Source organism: Oncorhynchus keta, chromosome 1, assembly GCF_023373465.1.
Source record: "Oncorhynchus keta strain PuntledgeMale-10-30-2019 chromosome 1, Oket_V2, whole genome shotgun sequence".
Taxonomy (NCBI): Eukaryota; Metazoa; Chordata; class Actinopteri; order Salmoniformes; family Salmonidae; genus Oncorhynchus; species Oncorhynchus keta.
In genome coordinates this window covers 41,218,452-41,239,399 of record NC_068421.1, presented here as the reverse complement: position 1 = coordinate 41,239,399, position 20,948 = coordinate 41,218,452, and the positions used below count along the sequence as shown (strand labels likewise).

At 43.0% G+C, this 20,948-nt stretch overlaps 3 protein-coding genes across 8 annotated transcripts in view; 2 read left to right on the top strand and 1 right to left on the bottom strand.

Annotated features, from left to right (window-relative positions):
- LOC118385444 (spectrin beta chain, non-erythrocytic 4-like) overlaps positions 1-6,601 on the bottom strand; it is a 64,139-nt gene extending 57,538 nt beyond the window's left edge. For all 6 annotated transcript variants that reach the window (XR_008142797.1, XM_052525261.1, XM_052525272.1 and 3 more), the window contains exon 1: positions 6,498-6,601. The gene's annotated coding sequence lies outside the window, so the exon portion shown is untranslated. The remainder of the gene's footprint in view (positions 1-6,497) is intronic.
- A 6,408-nt stretch (positions 6,602-13,009) lies between these two features.
- Positions 13,010-16,590, top strand: LOC118385438 (flavin reductase (NADPH)-like). The gene is made up of 5 exons (XM_035772573.2): positions 13,010-13,245; positions 14,577-14,738; positions 15,129-15,218; positions 15,324-15,455; positions 15,966-16,590. Exons 1-5 carry the CDS (start codon positions 13,161-13,163, stop codon positions 16,118-16,120), a joined length of 624 nt encoding a protein of 207 aa, XP_035628466.1. The 5' UTR covers positions 13,010-13,160; the 3' UTR covers positions 16,121-16,590.
- Positions 16,591-17,447: 857 nt separating this feature from the next.
- sertad3 (SERTA domain containing 3) lies at positions 17,448-20,229 on the top strand. Its single transcript, XM_035772561.2, has 2 exons — positions 17,448-17,870; positions 18,120-20,229. Exon 2 carries the CDS (start codon positions 18,149-18,151, stop codon positions 18,959-18,961), a length of 813 nt encoding a protein of 270 aa, XP_035628454.1. The 5' UTR covers positions 17,448-17,870; positions 18,120-18,148; the 3' UTR covers positions 18,962-20,229.
- Positions 20,230-20,948: the final 719 nt, after the last annotated feature.

The following is a 20,948-nucleotide window of genomic DNA, read 5'->3' as shown; positions in this document are numbered from 1 at the left end:
CTATTGTGTCTCTTTCACGTCAGGTGAGATGAGATCAGAGCAGTGCCGCCAGTAAACAGTACGATACATCAACGAGAGAGTTGCTGCGCTTATCCTCCAATCCCTCTGGCTCTTTGTCGTGTTACAGTCACGTAAGTGTGAATATGGACGTGTAAAAGTGTCAGTGTGCGGGGGAATCTGTGAGGGGGGAAAAATTGACTTTCTTTGCAATGGGAGACGGAGCGAGGTTGAACTCTTTTCTGTTACAACACCAGCTGTGGTCCTCGAGGCACCTCACAAAGCACAAATATTTCAAAAGCAGTCAAGACGTGAAAGGCAAGAGTAAACACTGAATTACATGCTCAGCACTCTTAAAAAGGTTGAAATATTCTAGTCTGGTTGGAAATCAAATTTTCAGAGGATTATGGTCATCATTCAATATGAAGCTGGGAGGAGTATGTGTTACTGAAACTGTAAGGCTTGGGATCACGGCATAGTGTGAATTATACAGTAACATTCGGGGGTCTCTATTTATTTCACAGGACTTCCTATTTTATGGGCCTAATATGACCTATAGCCGGGCACATTTTGGACTTCTAACCCCTTTTAAACATTGTGTGTTTGAAAGGTCTGTGTGATTAACGCGCTGAGCTAGAGTGGTCTTTTATATTTTAAAAAAAATGTCTGTAGATTCCAAATAGTTTGAGCTATCTATGAAAAGCTATCTATGAACAGTTGAGACTCTCACGAACATGGACATGTAACATGTTGTGCTCTACGGCGCTCACGAGCGACACAAAAGTCGTTCGAAGGGTAAGGGGTTCTTCTACATAGAAGATCATTGGAAAGCCCAGGACATGGCGTCTATAATACTGTAATAAGCTCACATTTTTTCTGTCACAAACTCCACACATTTGTCACTGGCTAGCTGGATATGTATTTCCCAGCATTCAGCATTCATATAAATTCATTTGATCAGGTTTTTGCTTTGGCAGACCTTTTTTTTTAAAATGACATATCAGTAAAAGTCATGAATGCAACTGTTTATTTCAAATTGTTTTGTGTTCTATTTGTAGCCCTGGTTATCCTGAAAATAATATGGTAAAACACCTCATTGTGAGGCTGAACATAAGGGCTCGACATGCAGATCAAATAAAACAGATCAATGAAAAGCCAATGTTTCCTGGCATCTCAGGACTGATAGGGTTTATGGTAAATATGGTAAACATGTATTAGCTTTTAAGGGGGCGTGAACACAACCAGTAATGCTTTCATCTGATTGTCAAACAAATCTCTCCAGAAAGTAAGCTACCTGCGCATGTTGGTCCGCTGCAAAATAATTCCAGCATCCAAACAGCATCCTGTGTACTCACCATTTAATGAATGGAACGAGACATCTGTTACAAAACATTTGCCGATTGTCATTAGTAGGCCTACACTCGTCTAGCCTGAATTAAAGACCCCGTGCTGTCTTTTAATTGTATTTTTCAATCCTCAATCATTTCCCTGAGCCTCCTTCGGCCACTGAAATGCTCAGTCTGACTGTGTGGGCGTACAAATTTGAATATTTTGACATACTGTCCTGAGCTGGAGTTGGACCCTGAAAGCGACAAACTTTCACAGGTGTGTTAGGCTACTTTGTTTTGTCATGAAAACAAAAGGCATACATCACGCATGTTAAATTGCCATCTCATTGTTGTACTGTTTTCAATAGGTCACCAGAAGATGCAGCATCAGAACATCCTGTTTGCGTGGTGGGCTCTGGTACAGTAATTCACAACACCGAACACCTCAATTCCCTACACCAGAGAAGAATTCCCAGGCAACAAGCCAGGTGCTCCAGTAGCGCTCTGTCTGGGACCTTCTCACTTCCTACTTCCTGTCAGAGAGAAGCAGAGGTCCTTTAAGGAGCTATAGAAACCAGTGCAGAAATGTCACGAACTGCCCTTTATTTAATATGGAAATGCAGAATTATTTTAGGGATCTCTTGCTAAATATTCCAAGTGAACATAAGTGATAGTTGATAATGTTGCAAGTTTGTTAGTGAGAGCTCAAGACACACAGAGAGAGAGGGAACAACCTCTCTCTCTCTCTCTCTCTCTCTCTCTCTCTCTATAAAGATATATATCGCAAGTGTTGTTGTATTAGATGGTTGTGAATGGCTGTGTACATCAAGAAATAAAAGTTATAGGGCGACACACAATTGGTCTAGCTTCGTCCGGGTTAGGGAGGGTTTGGCAGGTAGGGATATCCTTGTCTCATCGCGCACTAGCGACTCCTTTGGCGGGCCGGGCGCAGTGCATGCTGATCAGGTCGCTAGGTGTACAGTGTTTCCTCCGACATATTGGTGCGGCTGGGTTGGGTTGTGTTTCGGAGGACGCCTGACTCTCGACCTTCGTCTCTCCCGAGCACGTACGGGAGTTGTAGCGATGAGACAAGACAGTAACTACTAACAATTGGATACTACGAAATTGGGGAGGAAAAGGGGGTAAAAAAATAAATAAATAGATTTTTAAAAATAAATAAAGGTTGAGTCAGAAAGAAATTGCAGTAAATATTAGACATCTAAGCAGCCATATGAGACATACAAAAGAAAATGTCAAAAAAGCCTCACAGACATGTATATGTCACCAGAGGGACCTCCACTATCAGCGTCTATAGAATTATGAGCCCAACATAGAGACATTCTGAAAAATATGAACGCAGCACACCAATCAGGAGAGTATTCTCAATTCCAGAAATGAGGTCATCAATAAATGAAAATTATAATATTTCAGGAAACAATTGGAAATGTACAGTAAATACGTATCATACTGAGATCATACTGTGGTAGGCAGGTAGCCTAGTGGTTAAGAGCATTGGACGAGTAGCGGAAATGTTGCAAGATCGAATCCCCGAGCTGACAAGGTCAAAATCTGTCGTTCTGCCCCAGAACAAGGCAGTTAACCCACTGTTCCTAGGCTGTAATTGAAAATAAGAATTTGTTCTTAATTCTTAACTGACTTGCCTAGTTAAATAAAGGTTTAAAAAAATACTGAGATCATACTTACACATTGTTCAACATGATCTTAATCTGTTTCAGATTGGGTCAAAGGATCAATGCAATGCTCAGTGAAATTCATATTTAGAGAAAGCTACTGTAACAATCACACCACAGGTGTGCGTGCATGCATGCGTGCGTGCGTCCCTACAGCAGCTCCAGAGACTGCACTTGGAGGCGTCAGCAATTACATCTCCATGACAGCTCAAAAGCTGGTGTGTCCTAAAATCACATACTACCAGACACTACTAGCCCCTTGAGCCACGAAACGGGTGGTACTGTATGTCACATACTTACTGAACAACATCACCTTTATACAGAAAGACCCCACATGTCACAAAAATTAACACACTACCCACTTCCTTTTCAAGGGACCGCACGCACATTATAATTCCATGGTCATGTACTGTACGGTGAAGGATGTCACACTGACAGAAGGCCACCATACAGCCACAATGGTCGCCAATGCATTAAGGCTCCATCCAAACTGTCACACTGTAATATATGTCAAATGTATTGGCCTGAGCTGTTGCTAGACCGAGGTCGCTCCGGCAGGCCTTTCCTAGACCCACCACCTGGGGTCCCTCTAATAAGACACTCTTTTAGCTTAAGGATCCCACTAACTGACGTGATGTGGTTCTTCCTGGTAAACAAACACACCTGTCAGTGTCTCAGCGTACCAGAGGACCCTCTCACATATCCAAGACGCTCCGCATGGAAACAAAAACACTGTTGCTCTCCAGCAATAATCCAGCCCACATATGCTTCTGCTGCTATCGGGACAGTTCACTGACGAATCTCATCTATCCGGGGTGCATGACTGTTTCTACCATTAACAACAGCAGCCTACATAGCCTACATCTAGCTGGGTAACAGCTAGCGTGGTGATCAGGCTAGACCTCAACAGAGAATCCAATGGCGATCAGACTAAAATGAAGCAATAACAGATTCTGGCAAACAAGGGACGACACAGGGTTCCATACATGTCCATGACACCTCCACAAGAGACACGACTCGGCAACATGCCTAAGCCCTTTGATCCCTCTGGTGCTGGGAAAAGGTCAGAGACAGTCGACTGCACCTTTGACAACACAATCACCATGCTACAACCACTGAACTTTAGTAAACACTGAGTCCTTACTGTTTCTTGCTACAGCTTGTGCATAGTACAGGGCAGGAGAAGCCCTGCTGTGGCCACAATTCAGACCTCAGAAGTCTGAACATACATTCAGGATTCTCTTAGTGGGTTAGTCTGGCCCTGATCATTTTCTGTGTCGCTGTGTTCTGCTGCTTCTGTTCTTTACAGACCGCCTCATCCCTTTGTAGCGCAAATCAATTGTAGATACTGCAATATTCTATAGTGACATAGGCACAATTCAGATCGGCCATCTTTGTTTTCGCCAGTTTCTTTCTGGCTCTTGTTCAGCATTCTCCTCCAAAGCACTCAACGTTATTATTGCTCTTTGGCTACACCATGTCACCCGGCTACAACTATAAATCTCCAGCCAGCCGGCATGTCGTAAGACTCAGGCTGTATCCCCCCACCCATCCCATTTTCCCACTGCCCCAAACATGCTTCTGGAAAGGAGGGCTCATGGGACAGTAATTCACAACACCCAACACCTCAATCTCATCACCAGAGAATTCACAGGCAACAAGCCAGGTGCTCCAGTAGCGCTCTGTCTGTGACCTTCTCACTTCCTACTTCCTGTCAGAGAGAAGCAGAGGTCCTTTGAGGAGCTATGAAAACCATTGCAGAAATGTCACAAACTGCCCTTTATTTAAGATTAAGATTATTTTAGGGATCTCTTTCTGCTGCATTAAATCTGATTGGGTTTATTATATCCTTGGTCATTGGTCTTGATTACATTTGTGTCCTCTTTGCAAACATTGATACTGTAAAAGATACAGAACATTTTAAAACCTAAATGTATCATAGTAGTGTTGCTAAATATTGTGAACATATTTCTCTTCCTGAAAATCCCCCTCCAGTACACGGTCAAATGAACACATCTTGACAATCATCAAAGTGAAGGAGGTCGGTTTTGTTGTCAATAATTTCAGCTCCAGGAATAGATATGCGAGTGACACCCTGACCCCAAGCTCTCTTCACTGTGTGAGGAGTATAAGTGAGCTAAAGAAACTAAGCCACTATGGAAAGGAGAGGATAGAAGAGGAGAAGAGAGGGAGAAGTTCCTGTGAGTGTAACCGATGTGAAATGGCTAGCTAGTTAGCGGCAGTGCGCAGCTTTTGTGGAGCGATGGGTAATGATGCTTCGTGAGGGTGACTGTTGTTGATGTGTGCAGAGGGTCCCTGGTTCGAGCCCGGGTAGGGGCGAGGGGACGGACTAAAGTTATACTGTTACATTGGTGACGTGACCCGGATCACTGGTTGCTGCGGAAAAGGAGGAGGTCAAAAGGGGGGGTGAGTGTAACGGTTGTTAAATGGCTAGCTAGTTAGCGGTGGTGCGCGCTAATAGTGTTTCAATCGGTGACGTCACTCGCTTTGAGACCTTGAAGTAGTGGTTCCCCTTGCTCTGCAAGGGCCGCGGCTTTTGTGGAGCGATGGGTAACGATGCTTCGTGGGTGACTATTGTTGATGTGTGCAGAGGAGCCCGGTGAGGGGACGGACTAAAGTTATACTGTTACATGAGGATAGACAGATGCCACGCCACAGAATTGAGGACCTTTAATTCTGTCCCCCTCAGGCTGGGGACTGGTCTTACTGGTTCCCCCTGCTTTTTCATTCTGCTTGTCATCAATCTTTTACACAGCTTTGTGTATCAGAGGACATTTTTTTTTACTTTGACCTTTACTTTCCACACGATATTGCGGTCAATTGTCGTAAAATGGAGAACACTGGGAGTATTGGCTATATGGCTAGGTAATTTTCTGAAGGCACACTTCTGTAGTATTAGTAGAGAGCCAGGCCTTTTATTGTGTTTAAATGTAAAGACAATAAGTTATCTACTGTGTTCAAGGGACAGAAGACCCAGAACACACAAAAAACAAAACACCAGTTCCATAAGCCCTTTATCTCAAACAACTTCACTTTAGCCTATCAGATGTTATACTGCATCACATTTCCAGAAGTATTGGCTATATCAATGGCATGTATCACTGTCTCACCACAGGGAAATGTAGCCTTTCAGTAGTGTCAGTTTGGATGGCAAGCATAGGCCTACTAGGCCTTGTTAAAAACCTCTCTGGGATATGCGGGACGCCAATAGCCAGGGAAAATACAGAGCGCCAAATTCAAATAAAATACTATAAAAATCTAACTTTTATTAAATCACACATGTAAGATAACAAATTAAAGCTACACTCGTTGTGAATCCAGCCAACATGTCAGATTTCAAAAATGTTTTTCGGCAAAAGCATAAGATTCTATTATTTGATGATAGCACAACAGTAAACAATGAGAGAGTAGCATATTTCAACTCTGCAGACGCAGAAATAAAATATAAATCATGCCTTACCTTTGACGAGCTTCTTTTGTTGGCACTCCAATGTGTCCCATAAACATCACAAATGGTCCTTTTGTTCGATTAAATAATCGATCAAATTGAAGACTGGATGATCTGTGTTCAATACAGGAAGACAACACACTCAAGCATGCTTTCTGGTCTTGCACAACTATCAAACAGTACACATGACCTGACACTTGTTCAAGATGGCCGTACTTCTTCATTACACAAAGGAATAACCTCAACCAATTTCTAAAGACTGGTGACATCCAGTGGGAGCGGTAGGAACTGCAAACAAGTCTCTTAGAAATCTGGTTTCCCAATGAAAGCTCATTGAATAGACAGTGACCTCAAAAACAAAATATGAATGGTTTGTCCTCTGGGTTTTGCCTGCTACATAAGTTCTGTTATACTCACAGACATGATTCAAACAGTTTTAGAAACTTCAGAGTGTTTTCTATCCAAATCCACTAATAATATGCATATCTTATATTCTGAGGATGAGTAGCAGGAAGTTGAATTTGGGCACGCTATTTATCCAAAAGTGAAAATCTGCCTCTAACCCTAGGAAGCTCTTTGCCACCTTCTCCTCCCTCCTGAATCCTCCTCCCCTCCCCCTCCTCCCTCTCTGCAGATGACTTCGTCAACCATTTTGAAAAGAAGGTCGACGACATCCGATCCTCGTTTGCTAAGTCAAACGACACCGCTGGTTCTGCTCACACTGCCCTACCCTGTGCTCTGACCTCTTTCTCCCCTCTCTCTCCAGATGAAATCTCGAGTCTTGTGACGGCCGGCCGCCCAACAACCTGCCCGCTCGACCCTATCCCCTCCTCTCTTCTCCAGACCATTTCCGGAGACCTTCTCCCTTACCTCACCTCGCTCATCAACTCATCCCTGACCGCTGGCTACGTCCCTTCCGTCTTCAAGAGAGCGAGAGTTGCACCCCTTCTGAAAAAACCTACACTCGATCCCTCCGATGTCAACAACTACAGACCAGTATCCCTTCTTTCTTTTCTCTCCAAAACTCTTGAACGTGCCGTCCTTGGCCAGCTCTCCCGCTATCTCTCTCAGAATGACCTTCTTGATCCAAATCAGTCAGGTTTCAAGACTAGTCATTCAACTGAGACTGCTCTTCTCTGTATCACGGAGGCGCTCCGCACTGCTAAAGCTAACTCTCTCTCCTCTGCTCTCATCCTTCTAGACCTATCGGCTGCCTTCGATACTGTGAACCATCAGATCCTCCTCTCCACCCTCTCCGAGTTGGGCATCTCCGGCGCGGCCCACGCTTGGATTGCGTCCTATCTGACAGGTCGCTCCTACCAGGTGGCGTGGCGAGAATCTGTCTCCTCACCACGCGCTCTCACCACTGGTGTCCCCCAGGGCTCTGTTCTAGGCCCTCTCCTATTCTCGCTATACACCAAGTCACTTGGCTCTGTCATAACCTCACATGGTCTCTCCTATCATTGCTATGCAGACGACACACAATTAATCTTCTCCTTTCCCCCTTCTGATGACCAGGTGGCGAATCGCATCTCTGCATGTCTGGCAGACATATCAGTGTGGATGACGGATCACCACCTCAAGCTGAACCTCGGCAAGACGGAGCTGCTCTTCCTCCCGGGAAGGACTGCCCGTTCCATGATCTCGCCATCACGGTTGACAACTCCATTGTGTCCTCCTCCCAGAGCGCTAAGAACCTTGGCGTGATCCTGGACAACACCCTGTCGTTCTCAACTAACATCAAGGCGGTGGCCCATTCCTGTAGGTTCATGCTCTACAACATCCGCAGAGTACGACCCTGCCTCACACAGGAAGCGGCGCAGGTCCTAATCCAGGCACTTGTCATCTCCCGTCTGGATTACTGCAACTCGCTGTTGGCTGGGCTCCCTGCCTGTGCCATTAAACCCCTACAACTCATCCAGAACGCCGCAGCCCGTCTGGTGTTCAACCTTCCCAAGTTCTCTCACGTCACCCCGCTCCTCCGCTCTCTCCACTGGCTTCCAGTTGAAGCTTGCATCCGCTACAAGACCATGGTGCTTGCCTACGGAGCTGTGAGGGGAACGGCACCTCAGTACCTCCAGGCTCTGATCAGGCCCTACACCCAAACAATGGCACTGCGTTCATCCACCTCTGGCCTGCTCGCCTCCCTACCACTGAGGAAGTACAGTTCCCGCTCAGCCCAGTCAAAACTGTTCGCTGCTCTGGCTCCCCAATGGTGGAACACACTCCCTCACGACGCCAGGACAGCGGAGTCAATCACCACCTTCCGGAGACACCTGAAACCCCACCTCTTTAAGGAATACCTAGGATAGGATAAAGTAATCCTTCTCACCCCCCCCCCCCTTAAAAGATTTAGATGCACTATTGTAAAGTGGCTGTTCCACTGGATGTCATAAGGTGAATGCACCAATTTGTAAGTCGCTCTGGATAAGAGCGTCTGCTAAATGACTTAAATGTAAATGTGTAAATGTAAAATGCTGCCCCCTATCCCGAAGAAGTTTTAATTAACTTATTATTATTATTATTATTTTCAAAGTCAACATTGGCCTATAAGACTGGATGTCAAAATATGCTAATGTTAAACCATAAATTCTCTTTTGCTTTCAGAATAAATTAGTTATTGACATCCCTTTTGTCTTTGCACACAAATTTTGCTGAAGTGTCTGAATTGGACATTTTTGCGTAATGGACAGCCGGTAGTAGCGTGACGTCACAGTACGCCACTGACTGTGTTGCAACTGATCGCTCTAGTCAAGTCACAATTTAAACATCTGTGTGTGACCAACTGTGACAACACTGACATCCGTAGAACAGGCTACGCCCAGCCCTACGGTCGACAAAAAATATATATAGTTCAGTGAACAGAATTTAGGAATGATCCACACAAACGCTCAGCACATTAGATAAATATTTCTAATTTCAAAGCTGCATGATTAGGCTATCAATAATAGTGCCTGGTGGTGACTATCCATGGTGATGTTGAGGTGGGCTACTACAGTGTCGACGCAATTGTCTGTGCATGCCTATGTGTAAGAAGGCAGGGCAAAAGAGAATATTAATGACAGATATTTTGTTATGGAATATGCGTGGAAAGGTACAAATGTTGTCGGGCTGCTTAACTCCCTATTGTGTAATCGTTTTTAACCTTAAAATGATACATACGACTTGCATCCCTACCACCGCCGTCTCGTTGGTCCATTCCGAACGTAGGCTATGATCACCGTCCCCTGCACCATCCCATATCAAGTGCATGGTGCGTTTCTTTGGATTAACACTTTTTTAAGCAAGAAAGTGGCTACATTAAGATGACATCGTCTATGCTATAATTGTCATATGGCTAATCTGCTGCTGGATCAAATAGCTTTTACATTTGAACTACTTTTAATGTAGTTGCGGTCCAATAACGTAGTGTAGGCTCCGTATGGCTATAGACTACTATATGTACAAGCATGTTATTTGGTGCTCCCTTAGGCTACTGCTTTCAAGAATATGGCTTCATTGTGAGATGCAATTAATGTTCTAAAGGTGTCATGCAAATGTAATACATTTATGTGCGTTTAATGATCAGGAACATGCGCGGACCAATTCTAAATAATTAAACGTTGTATAACGCCTATCCTAACCCGTCCATATTTGCTATTCAAAGCCTATGCACAAATAGTAGCCTAACTAGTATGTATGGCAAACTGCGATCTAAACAAAACCACATGCCTAATATCCAGCCAAAAAAAATGAAACGGCATAAAATACGGCCCTATAGAATCACTGCAGTAGCCTTTGCCAATGCAGGCCGGTGTTGCTGCATCTCCCACGAAAACAGGCACCTCGAATTGTTCATGCTCAATTATATTGGAAATGTTATTTATATATATATATATATATATATATAGACATGCAGCATTCGCTACAACGACCTTACCTTAACCCCAATTCCAGGTATGAGTTTGTTTTTCACCGAAATAGACGTGAAATCAGTCGATGAGGTGCCTGTATCAATGAACCAGTGAGCAAATTATGAACAGAGCCTCGCGACGCGGTGTTTCTTCGCTGGCATAGTAGTCAAGTAGCCTATACAAATATATATATATATACAGCGGACTGTGGGATCAGTATAAAGATCTGGCTAATAAAGCCATTTAATGCGGTAATACATGTAAATGCACTGCTGTGGCTAGTGGGACCACGAGACTGCCATGAAAGGTGTCTTGCAACCAGGCAAAAATGCTTGATCAAATAATCCAAGCCGGTGGGCTCCGATATCCTGTCCACTTGATAGCCTACGCGCTCGCACTCCCTCTCGCTATACCCGTGATACTGCTAGAGAGAATTCGGCATTAGTGCGGCGAAGGAACTCACCTCCGTATAGCGAAAGAGAGAAAGAGAGAGAGAAGTATTATCTACTTCACTTGCTTTGCCAATGTTAACACGTTTCCCATGCCAATAAAGTCCTTGAATTGAAATTGAATTGAGAGAGAGAAAGAGACAGAGACAGAGAGGGGGGATTTTACCCGTTATAAATGGTTCCAAGGGATTACAGATAGAAATAGAGATGACCTAGGATTATTTTCCTTAGAAATAGAGATGCATTATAATTATTTTCCTATCTATATGAAATTGTTTGAATGTGTTAGATGCCCCCTTCCATTACCCGTGAACATATTTCATTTGAGAACATATAGTTTGCGACTATTGGAAGGTAGTTTATGTCATACCGGGATTTTTTTGTGGTGTAATTGTTTTATTTATTTATTTATTTATTATTAGTTTATTTTGATTTAACTAGGCAAGTCAGTTAAGAACAAATTATTATTTGGCGGATGTGATACAGGCGGATGTGATACAGCCTGTACTCGAAACCAGGGACTGTAGTGACTCCTCTTGCACAAGATGCAGTACCTTAGACCACTTCGCCACTTGGGAGGTGGAATTATTGGCAAGTAGGCATATTATTAAAAGTGTATTCACATAAACTCATTGTATTTCTGGTCTGTAAACAGATGATTAACAGTTAACTACATAGCTGCAGGTTAGTAGGAGGGCTAAGGGTGCTGCAGCACCCCATGAAATTCTGAATTAAAAAACAATATATATATATTTTTTTAAACACACCCACCTATGGATACATCTATGGATAACTAAATAAATTATTTGTACCTGAAGTGACATAAAAATGAATCTACTTCAACCTTCAGTAATTGTTCTCTCCTCATCTATAAATTACATGAATGTCCCATAATGAAGAGCCTTTCATACAGGGACAATTTTATGGGAATGTATCTATCAAGGAAAAGTGGGCCTATGTTATGTAACAGAGGTGGTTCTCTGAACCGTCTCTTCCCCCGGCAACTGTATCGCAATGAGTCTGACGAGAGAAGACTATGTGAACCACATTCACAACCTTGCCAGAGACCTGAAGATGTGTGATAGTGAAAAAGACAAAAGAGTGTGCTGCTAACAGTTTAGCTTTCTCCACTGTCCCTGTCCCCATATCAGACGCGAACCAGTGATCCTCTGCTTCACAACACACATGAGCCAAACAAAAGGTACCATTTGGATAGCTTCACCGGTGACATCTCAAGCTAGATGTGGCGTGAGTTTACTGGCATGTTCTTAACTCCGTTACAATAGCACCTCCCCACACTAATTCCTGCAGGACTTAGGTCAGTGGGCTACCACATTCTTGAAGCTCACAATGTGGAACACAGGAGGCAGTTCGAAATCCCTGTCAGTCACATTGGTGCCTTAACCGGATGGATGTCGCGAGGTGGGGTTGGTTGAAGTGCAATGAAGGTGATTTGGCAAGAGGTAACTAGGAGTAGGCCTGCAATTTGGTCTCCTTGTCAGGACACAAGGCGAGACCCAAATACAGACACAGGAGGCAGATGGTTGGAGCCTTACAATGTTTATTAATCCAAAAGGAGTAGGCAAGAGAATGGTCGTGGAGAGGCAAAAAGGTCAAAACCAGATGAGAGTCCAGGAGGTACAGAGTGGCAGACAGGCTCGTCGTGGTCAAGGCAGGCAGAATGGTCAGGCAGGCAGGTACAAAGTCCAGAAACAGGCAAGGGTCAAAACCAAGAGGCCTGGAAAAAGGAGTAAGGCAAAAAGCACGCGAATGGAAAACCCGCTGATTGTCTTGAAAACATACAAGACAAACTGGCACAGAGAGACAGGAAACACAGGGACAAATACAGTGGGGGGACACCTGTAGGGGGTGGAGACAATCACAGGGACAGGTGAACAGATCAGGCCGTGACACTCTTGACATATTTTGGGAAATGCCAACCTTTCAGAACTTTGGATCTCCAGACAGAGAACAAAAACAGAATACGTGACTTAAAATTCTATAAAAGGAATATATCTTGCCATGAAAATCAACCGTGCGCTATGGTTGATCTGGAAAGATCAACTGACAATAAAGTTTTGAAATTCACACAAAAAACAGGACTTCTGCACAATGTAACCCTGTTGTGACTGTGTGCGTTTTCCTTTAATTGATGGGGCTGGGAGGATCTATTGCGGAAGTGAGCCTTTTTTGATTATCTAAAAAGGAGCGTTTCCAAAGTGTCAAAGAGGTTCATTCTGCATGTGTGTTTTCGGATATTGTTGCACACGATCAACGAAGCAAGAAATTGTAACATTCTTCTGTGACCAGTGATATTTTCTCAATCTGTTATTATGTCAGAATCGATCAAGAATGTTGCAATATTTGGGGCCACGGGAATGACCGGACTGGTGACCTTACCACTGGCTGTTGCAGCGGGTAGGCAACGTTTCGAAATGACATGATTTACAAATGGTTGTAGGAGATGATAGGTTAGTGATATGTTATTTACACAATCCCTCATATAGCATTTGCTGTGTAGACTGGCCCAAAGGTGATCGGAGTGTTTTGCCATGTTTCTAAACTATGCTGAACGTTTTCTATGCAATGCTATAGGACAGTAGACATCTGTCATTAACATATGCTATGCTAGTGTAATTGGAAGTATCAATGGTCATCTGGGCTAAAACAGGTATTATATATTGTGCTGTTATTTTATATTATATTCCAATCTGATCTATGCTATTAATTACATAGTTTCAAATTAATAGCCCAAAAATGTAACCCAGTTGTCAATGCTATTTATAAAATGCACACTCAATCACATGTGGCTAACGTGCTAAAATATGCAGATATAATTTGACTTGTTTGATTCACAAGCGTTTTCGTTTCCTTGCTCTGATATCACGAGACAAAAAACGACTTACAAAAGTGCAAGTCGTTATAGTGTTCTGCTGACTCGTGATTGCTATGAGTGCATTGGAGTGCGTGGCAGATACGTGATAAAGTCCACTGTCTTGCTTATCGTGCTTATCCATAACACTGGGATGGCCTCATCAATTCGATCCATGGGCGTGCTCTAGAATTGAGATCGATTCGTCAAAAATGAACCAATTACATATTCCACTCATCTAGAATGCCGCAGCCCGTCTGGTGTTCAACCTTCCCAAGTTCTCTCACGTCACCCCGCTCCTCCGCTCTCTCCACTGGCTTCCAGTTGAAGCTCGCATCCGCTACAAGACCATGGTGCTTGCCTACGGAGCTGTGAGGGGAACGGCACCTCAGTACCTCCAGGCTCTGATCAGGCCCTACACCCAAACAAGGGCACTGCGTTCATCCACCTCTGGCCTGCTCGCCTCCCTACCACTGAGGAAGTACAGTTCCCGCTCAGCCCAGTCAAAACTGTTCGCTGCTCTGGCTCCCCAATGGTGGAACACACTCCCTCACGACGCCAGGACAGCGGAGTCAATCACCACCTTCCGGAGACACCTGAAACCCCACCTCTTTAAGGAATACCTCGGATAGGATAAAGTAATCCTTCCCCCCCTTAAAATATTTAGATGCACTATTGTAAAGTGGCGGTTCCACTGGATGTCATAAGGTGAATGCACCAATTTGTAAGTCGCTCTGGATAAGAGCGTCTGCTAAATGACTTAAATGTAAATGTAAATCTTCATATTCCAATCAGACTGAAATACCTATGGATCATTGGTAGATGATAAGATGACTCAATAAATTCACAATGCTTCTTTGTTCACCATTGCCCACAGGTTACAATGTGACAGTGCTGGTGAGGGACCCTGCCAGGCTGCCTGCAGAACACAAAGCCTGCAGGGTGGTGGTAGGAGATGTCCTCAATATGGAAGATGTGAAAAAGACTATACAGGGTCAGGATGCTGTTATCATCGTTCTAGGCACCAGGACTGACCTCAGTAAGTTTAGGCAGTCTTTCATTAGTAAGTTATAGGAATGTTAAGTTAGTGAAAACATATGTGCAGTTGTGAGAATTAAACCAAGTTATAACAGATATGTTATAGGGGTTGGGTTAAATGCGGAAGACACATTTCAGTTGAAGGCATTCAGTTGTACAACTGACTAGGTATCCCCCTTTCCCTTTATACAAGCTGAAATCAATCTTGAAGTGAAAAACAAAATGGAAGTGTTCAGGAGTCTCATTAAAACATGTTTTCTGCTCTGAGGTAAAAAAAAAAAAATGTGTTTTGTAATAATATTCAGGGTGAGTTGCAGTAACTAACTGCACTAGGGGTTGCTTAGGCCAGGATATTGGTCGGTATGTTCATGTTTAAAGTTGTAATCCACAGGTCCCACAACAATGATGTCAGAAGGAACCAGAAACATCCTAGACGCCATGAAGGCTGGGGGGATCCGCAAAGTAGTTGGCTGCATGTCGGGTACAGAGGAATCTTGGACAGTCAGGGTTACAGAATCTTTCCAACTTCCAATAAACCACCATAAAGAAACCATATTCTTATATCGTCCCCCTCTCTGCTTCACAGCCTTCCTCCTATGGGACCGGTCTAAAGTGCCACCCAGGCTCCTGCCGGTCACGGAGGACCATGATAGGATGTACATGGTGCTGAAGGAGTCAGGGCTGGATTTTGTGGCTGTCATGCCCCCTCACATCGACGGTTAGTCATCGCCCTTCCTCATTTCCTGAATCATGAGAAATGTAATATTGTACTACCATAGACGCATACTGTAAGTGATTGCAGTAGTGACATGATAGGCCTATCATCCTTCCTCACACTCTAACCCACTGGGCAAAGATGTAAATTCAATGTCTATTCCACATTGGTTCAATGTAATTTTATTGAAATGATGTGGGGAAAACGTTGATTGAAAGTGTGTGCCCAGTGGGTAGGTACTGGATGGATTAGTGTTATTCAACTGATATTAAAATAAATAAAGAGAGTCACACACTCAATTTTTTTATTTAAAAAAAATAGTTTACAGTTTATTCACCATTGGTCAGCACCTGTATATTAAATCATGTTCTCAGGGGGTGCTCCAGCTAATGCTTTTTATTCAGCTGATATTAAACATTCTAACCTATTGAGATAAAAAAAATCTGAATATCTAATAATATTAGGTGCCTTATATTAAACTGCTAAATATAAATGCACTGCTATTCCCAACAGATAACTTCCCTTTGACTGAGAAGTACACAGTGACAGAGAACATGCTGAAAGGGCGCGTCATTTCCAAATATGACCTGGGACACTTCTTCATCAAGTGCTTGTCCATCTCTGACTGGGACAGGAAGACCGTTGGGGTTTGCGGGGAGTACAGTTAACCCTAACTAGACAGAGCCCTCCTCCTTCCCTGTTTCCATGAAGCAGTTACCACAGCTGGCCTATCAGACATCGCAACTTAGATCTTATTTCTACAGGCCAATCTTTCTTGATTGAAAGAAATGGCAGCTTTGGCCTTTGCTAATGTTTTGTAATTATTTTCATTATCTTGACAATGGATATTATAATGTAGGACAAACGTAATATGTTAATCATCTTTGTAGTTGTTGTGGGCCTCAGACTATATCGTTCAAATATGTATTTTTTCCTAACAGCAATTTAATATTGAATGTACAGTATGAGTACCAAGTGAGTCAGCAATTAGGCCTGTGTGTTATTGATAGCCTATGCCTACTTGTAGCCTGATCGTGTGCTGTGCCAACAAATGTAGACTACAGATGTATATATTCCTAAGAATCATATAATATGTCATCATTTTATAGCTTGCTTTTCAAATAAAGGGTTGCCAGTCTTTGTGTCACTCTCTCTAGAAAAACATGTCGACAATGTTTATCAGAGGTATTTGCTGGCACTATGTTGCTATTGAGGGTGAACAGCTGAACTGGAGCTTGAACCAATAACTGTGGTTTTTGGTGAACTAGCACCTGACCTGTGCCATGAAGGTCTCAAAAGTAGTCTTCTTGGCAGAGGCAGTAGTACACTCACATACAGAGTCACTATTTCCGATATCTAGAAGTGTCACATACACAAGCCCCTTTGTGAACACTTTAAACAAAAGCTTAGAGACTGCTGGGACTATCCCACCACTGTCAACACCAATATAGAGACAAACAGGTAGGCATGCAATGACTTGCGAAGTCTAATATCACAGTATCATGGGCATGCAAAGCATTCAGTAACTTGTTGAGCAATGTAGCTCGTAACAGTCCATAGCTGGCTTTGTCAAAATAGACCAGCCTACTGTAAACCCAAAGAAAGTTGCTTGCTTATCATAAACTCATGTTTTTTTTAAAACTTATATTTACTTATATCTTAATTTAGTATTATTTGAGAAATGTTATCCGATTCACCTGCATTAGTAATTTGCCTTAAATATGTATTTTTTTATTCTTATGTAGGCTACCCTAGTGATGTAATGCACTCATGTAACTCGCCGCTTGTCACTATTTCCAGCACCCAGGGAAAATACTACAGTATAAGCTAAAACCACTCCTCCAATAGAAATCGCTGATCATACTTGGGGTGCGTTCGTAAATTAATTCTGGCTATCTACTCAGTTTTACGACGAGTACACTCTGCAACACTGGAGGCAATTTACGAACGCACCATTGTAGATGAAGGCATGACGACCGTGGCTAGCTAAACTCATGCGTAGAAACACATTATCGGGTCTAACGGTCGTCTCGCGACAAATCACAGGCAAAAGTTATTTTGACGAAAATGAAAACGTTTCAGTTTGTCACGAGGTTTGAGTAATAATATGTTAAACTACTTACGATATTGGCTCAATCGAGGGTGTGCTTTTAGATTTCGAGAAAATTGAGAACTAATGAAGAATTGTTCACTTCTCTCCTTGACTTGATTTTGGCGAGAGTCAAACCTCTCGCTTCGCCTTTTCCTCTCTGGTGAAACTTAAATCTCGGGCGGGAACAAGTTTACATTTTAGTTTGCCGGTGGATTTTGTACGGAGTTGGCGAGCTCGGCAAACAAATATATTTGGAGCTAACAGCATTCTTTACATTTGTATATTGAAAAGATACCTGGAGCCAGAAGAACAGTTGCGCACGACAGGTTTGTAGTTTTGTCAAATTTCGACAAAGTAACGTTAGGAAGTGGAGAGAAAGCTATTGCTAGCTACCTAGCTAACCAACGTTAGCTACTGTACTAACGTTAACTGTCGAGGCATTTATTTACTCGCTAATTATCACCAGGACATAGCTATATTACTAGCTAATTATTATCCCACAACTGCAGTCAACTCAACATGTAACGTGATGTGATCTTTAAAGATTCTTACCAAGTTTTGTGTTCTCCCTCTAGCTAACAGTAACAACGTTTGGTCGAGGAGGATGATGATATCCAAGGGACAGAAGCGCAAACTCCATGATGATGTCGTGGGGTGCATGCGTAGCGCCACTTGGGAGAGCCAGCGGCAGTCAGTGCTGGGCATCTCCCTCGACAAGTACCACCGCGGGAAGGCACTGGTAGAGCCTAGTTTGCGCCGCTCGGTGTTGATAGCCAACACCCTGCGGCAGATACACATAGAAAACAAGCCTCCATCTGGGCTAGTTAACCTGACAGGACCTGTGCCACCCATGGTCCCATCTAACCCCTGCACCCAACGGGAGTCTGGTCTGGGTGTTGTAAACAGTGTCGAGGACATGGAGGAGGTCTGGATGTCCTCGGAGAGTGACTTCTCCCTGTCAGCTGCAGTCTCCTCCATCCTGAAAGAACTAGACTTGGCCGTTGATGGAGGGCCAGGGCCTCAGGCACCTCAGAGGACACCTTTCATGTCCATTGAGAACCTACCTGGAGACGTGGGGTCCAGACAGGCCCCCACATGGCACTGGAGTTCTGAGTGGCGCCCTGGGGGTTCTAGAACCTCAGAGGGGATGGCTTTTGGTAGTGTGGAGGAGGTCATGCATTCCAGCTACCTGCATGATGTGAAACTGGATGAACTTTTCCATGACATTGACACGTCTGTGTTTGACAGGGAGATGGGGGTCCGAGCTCTCTCTGCTGCAGCCAGTGACGAGCTGCTTAAGTATTTACCCTCTCTGTCCTCCGTTCCATCCACTTCGCCCTCTCCCTTCTCCCTCAACCAGAGCTTCAGGGACCTGAATGAGCTGGAGCACATCATGGAAATACTGGTAGAGTCTTGATCACCAGAACTTTGAGGAAATTATTACATTATTAAGAGAACAAGATGTTGAAATGTAGTGTTTACTCTGTCCAGTTGATCACATGGTTTAATGACTGAAATGTGCTGTTTTTATACAAAAGAATGAAAGGCTGAATGAGAGACTAGCCTACTTTTTTAATTAGTGGTGTTTTAAATGTTAAATGTAATATCCATCATGTCTAGCTATATTAAGAGATTATATTGTAAGATATTGCTAATAGCAAAGCAGTTCAGATTGATGTCCAATTAATTCATTAGTGGGTAGGATTGACTCAAACAGTTGGAATTTTGGAATACCATTACATGCCTCAGGCATCTATTGAAGGGAAGATAGAGGACTGTTTTTAAATCTGAAAAAAAACTCTTAACCTGAGGGGAAATGTCTTCTGTGAAGAAATCCATTTCATTGGTAAGTTGTGGGTTAATGTTGAACACATTCTCACATCCTTCAATATCACAAAAGTACATCTACCTTTATTTAACTAGGCAAGTCAGTTAAGGACAAATTCTTATTTTCAATGACGGCTTAGGAACAGTGGGATAACTGCCTGTTCAGGGGCAGAACGACAGATTTGTACCATGTCAGCTCGGGGATTTGAACTTGCAACCTTCCAGTTATTAGTCCAACCAGCCCTAACCACTAGGCTACCCTGCCACCCTATAATACTGCATTGTATTTGTCAGTATGTTCTTTAGTAGTAGTCTACTTTGCCAAACCAGTATGCATAATTAGGCTACATATTGAGCTGTGCCACTAACTTACAGTTAGCTTCAGCCATTAGCAAATACAAATATTACCTTAACCTGAGTTACTGGCTGTGAAATGTCATGGTGCTTACCAGTAGTTCAATATCCGGTTATAACAGCTGGAGGTAATATAGAGGAATTCCTCAATTTGGTTCTGTTGTGTGTGTGCAATGATGTCTAAGGGGGAAAATTGTGTTGTTGTTTTTTTGCAGTGACTTGGTTTTTGTATTATCCCAAACGAACTTGGCAGTTTCATCAATAAGGATTTCATTAACGTTTATTGTGCTGCATTTTTATAGAAAATGTCTAACCAGTGTCAGAAATGGTTCAAAGGACGAGTTATTTATAGAAACTTCATATTTAAATGTTCAGCTAAATATGTAATCTTTATGTTCCACAATTGCAGTTTGTTTTATATTCTTGTTTATATAATGTATTTTGGCTTAATGCCCTGAAAAAGGAAATTACGGCCCACATTTTACAATAAAAGACATGTAAGTGCACTGTCTAATTTATGCCCATTGACGTAGTATACATTCTGAAATTAAACGGGTTTGTGCCAATCTTTTCAAACAGTTTCACTTGTCTAAACTGCGACAGTAGAATCACACCTCTTCGGTGGGGATCCTGCTGCAGAACACGAGCAAGCAGCCAGAGAAAAAATACACAATGTGTTGACCCCTAGTGGACATAAGTGTCAGAACAATGCAAGTGTAGCTGGATCATGTGCTGTTGAATTGTTAAAGTGCATGTGAAAAGTGTAATAAGTTTGTAGCAACTGATAATGTATTAACTAACTGCCAATAATGTAATCGCTGCTAATGTAACCTAACCTTTGTATTTATCATGTAATAAATAGCCAATAAATATACTGAACGCATAACGTGATAGTTTTTTTGCGCGTAATGTAATCATTATTACATTATGCTTTGATTGCAGACATTGAAACCAATCGATAGCGATAGCGCTGCCGACATCTAAGTATTCATATGGAAAACTCCTGGTAGCTCATAAAGCCGAAAGAATTTGAATTTCAAGCGTGCCATATTGGTGAATGGGCCCAGAGAAAGGAGATGGAATCTCATTGGGTAATGAATTGAGGAACGTTTAACGCCCCACCCAGCAGACTGTCTACAAATCTCGTTCACGTTGTTATGCAGCGTCAAACGGTTGCTAAAATAATCGTTTCACAATCTCTTCTCTGTGTCAGGGTATGAGTC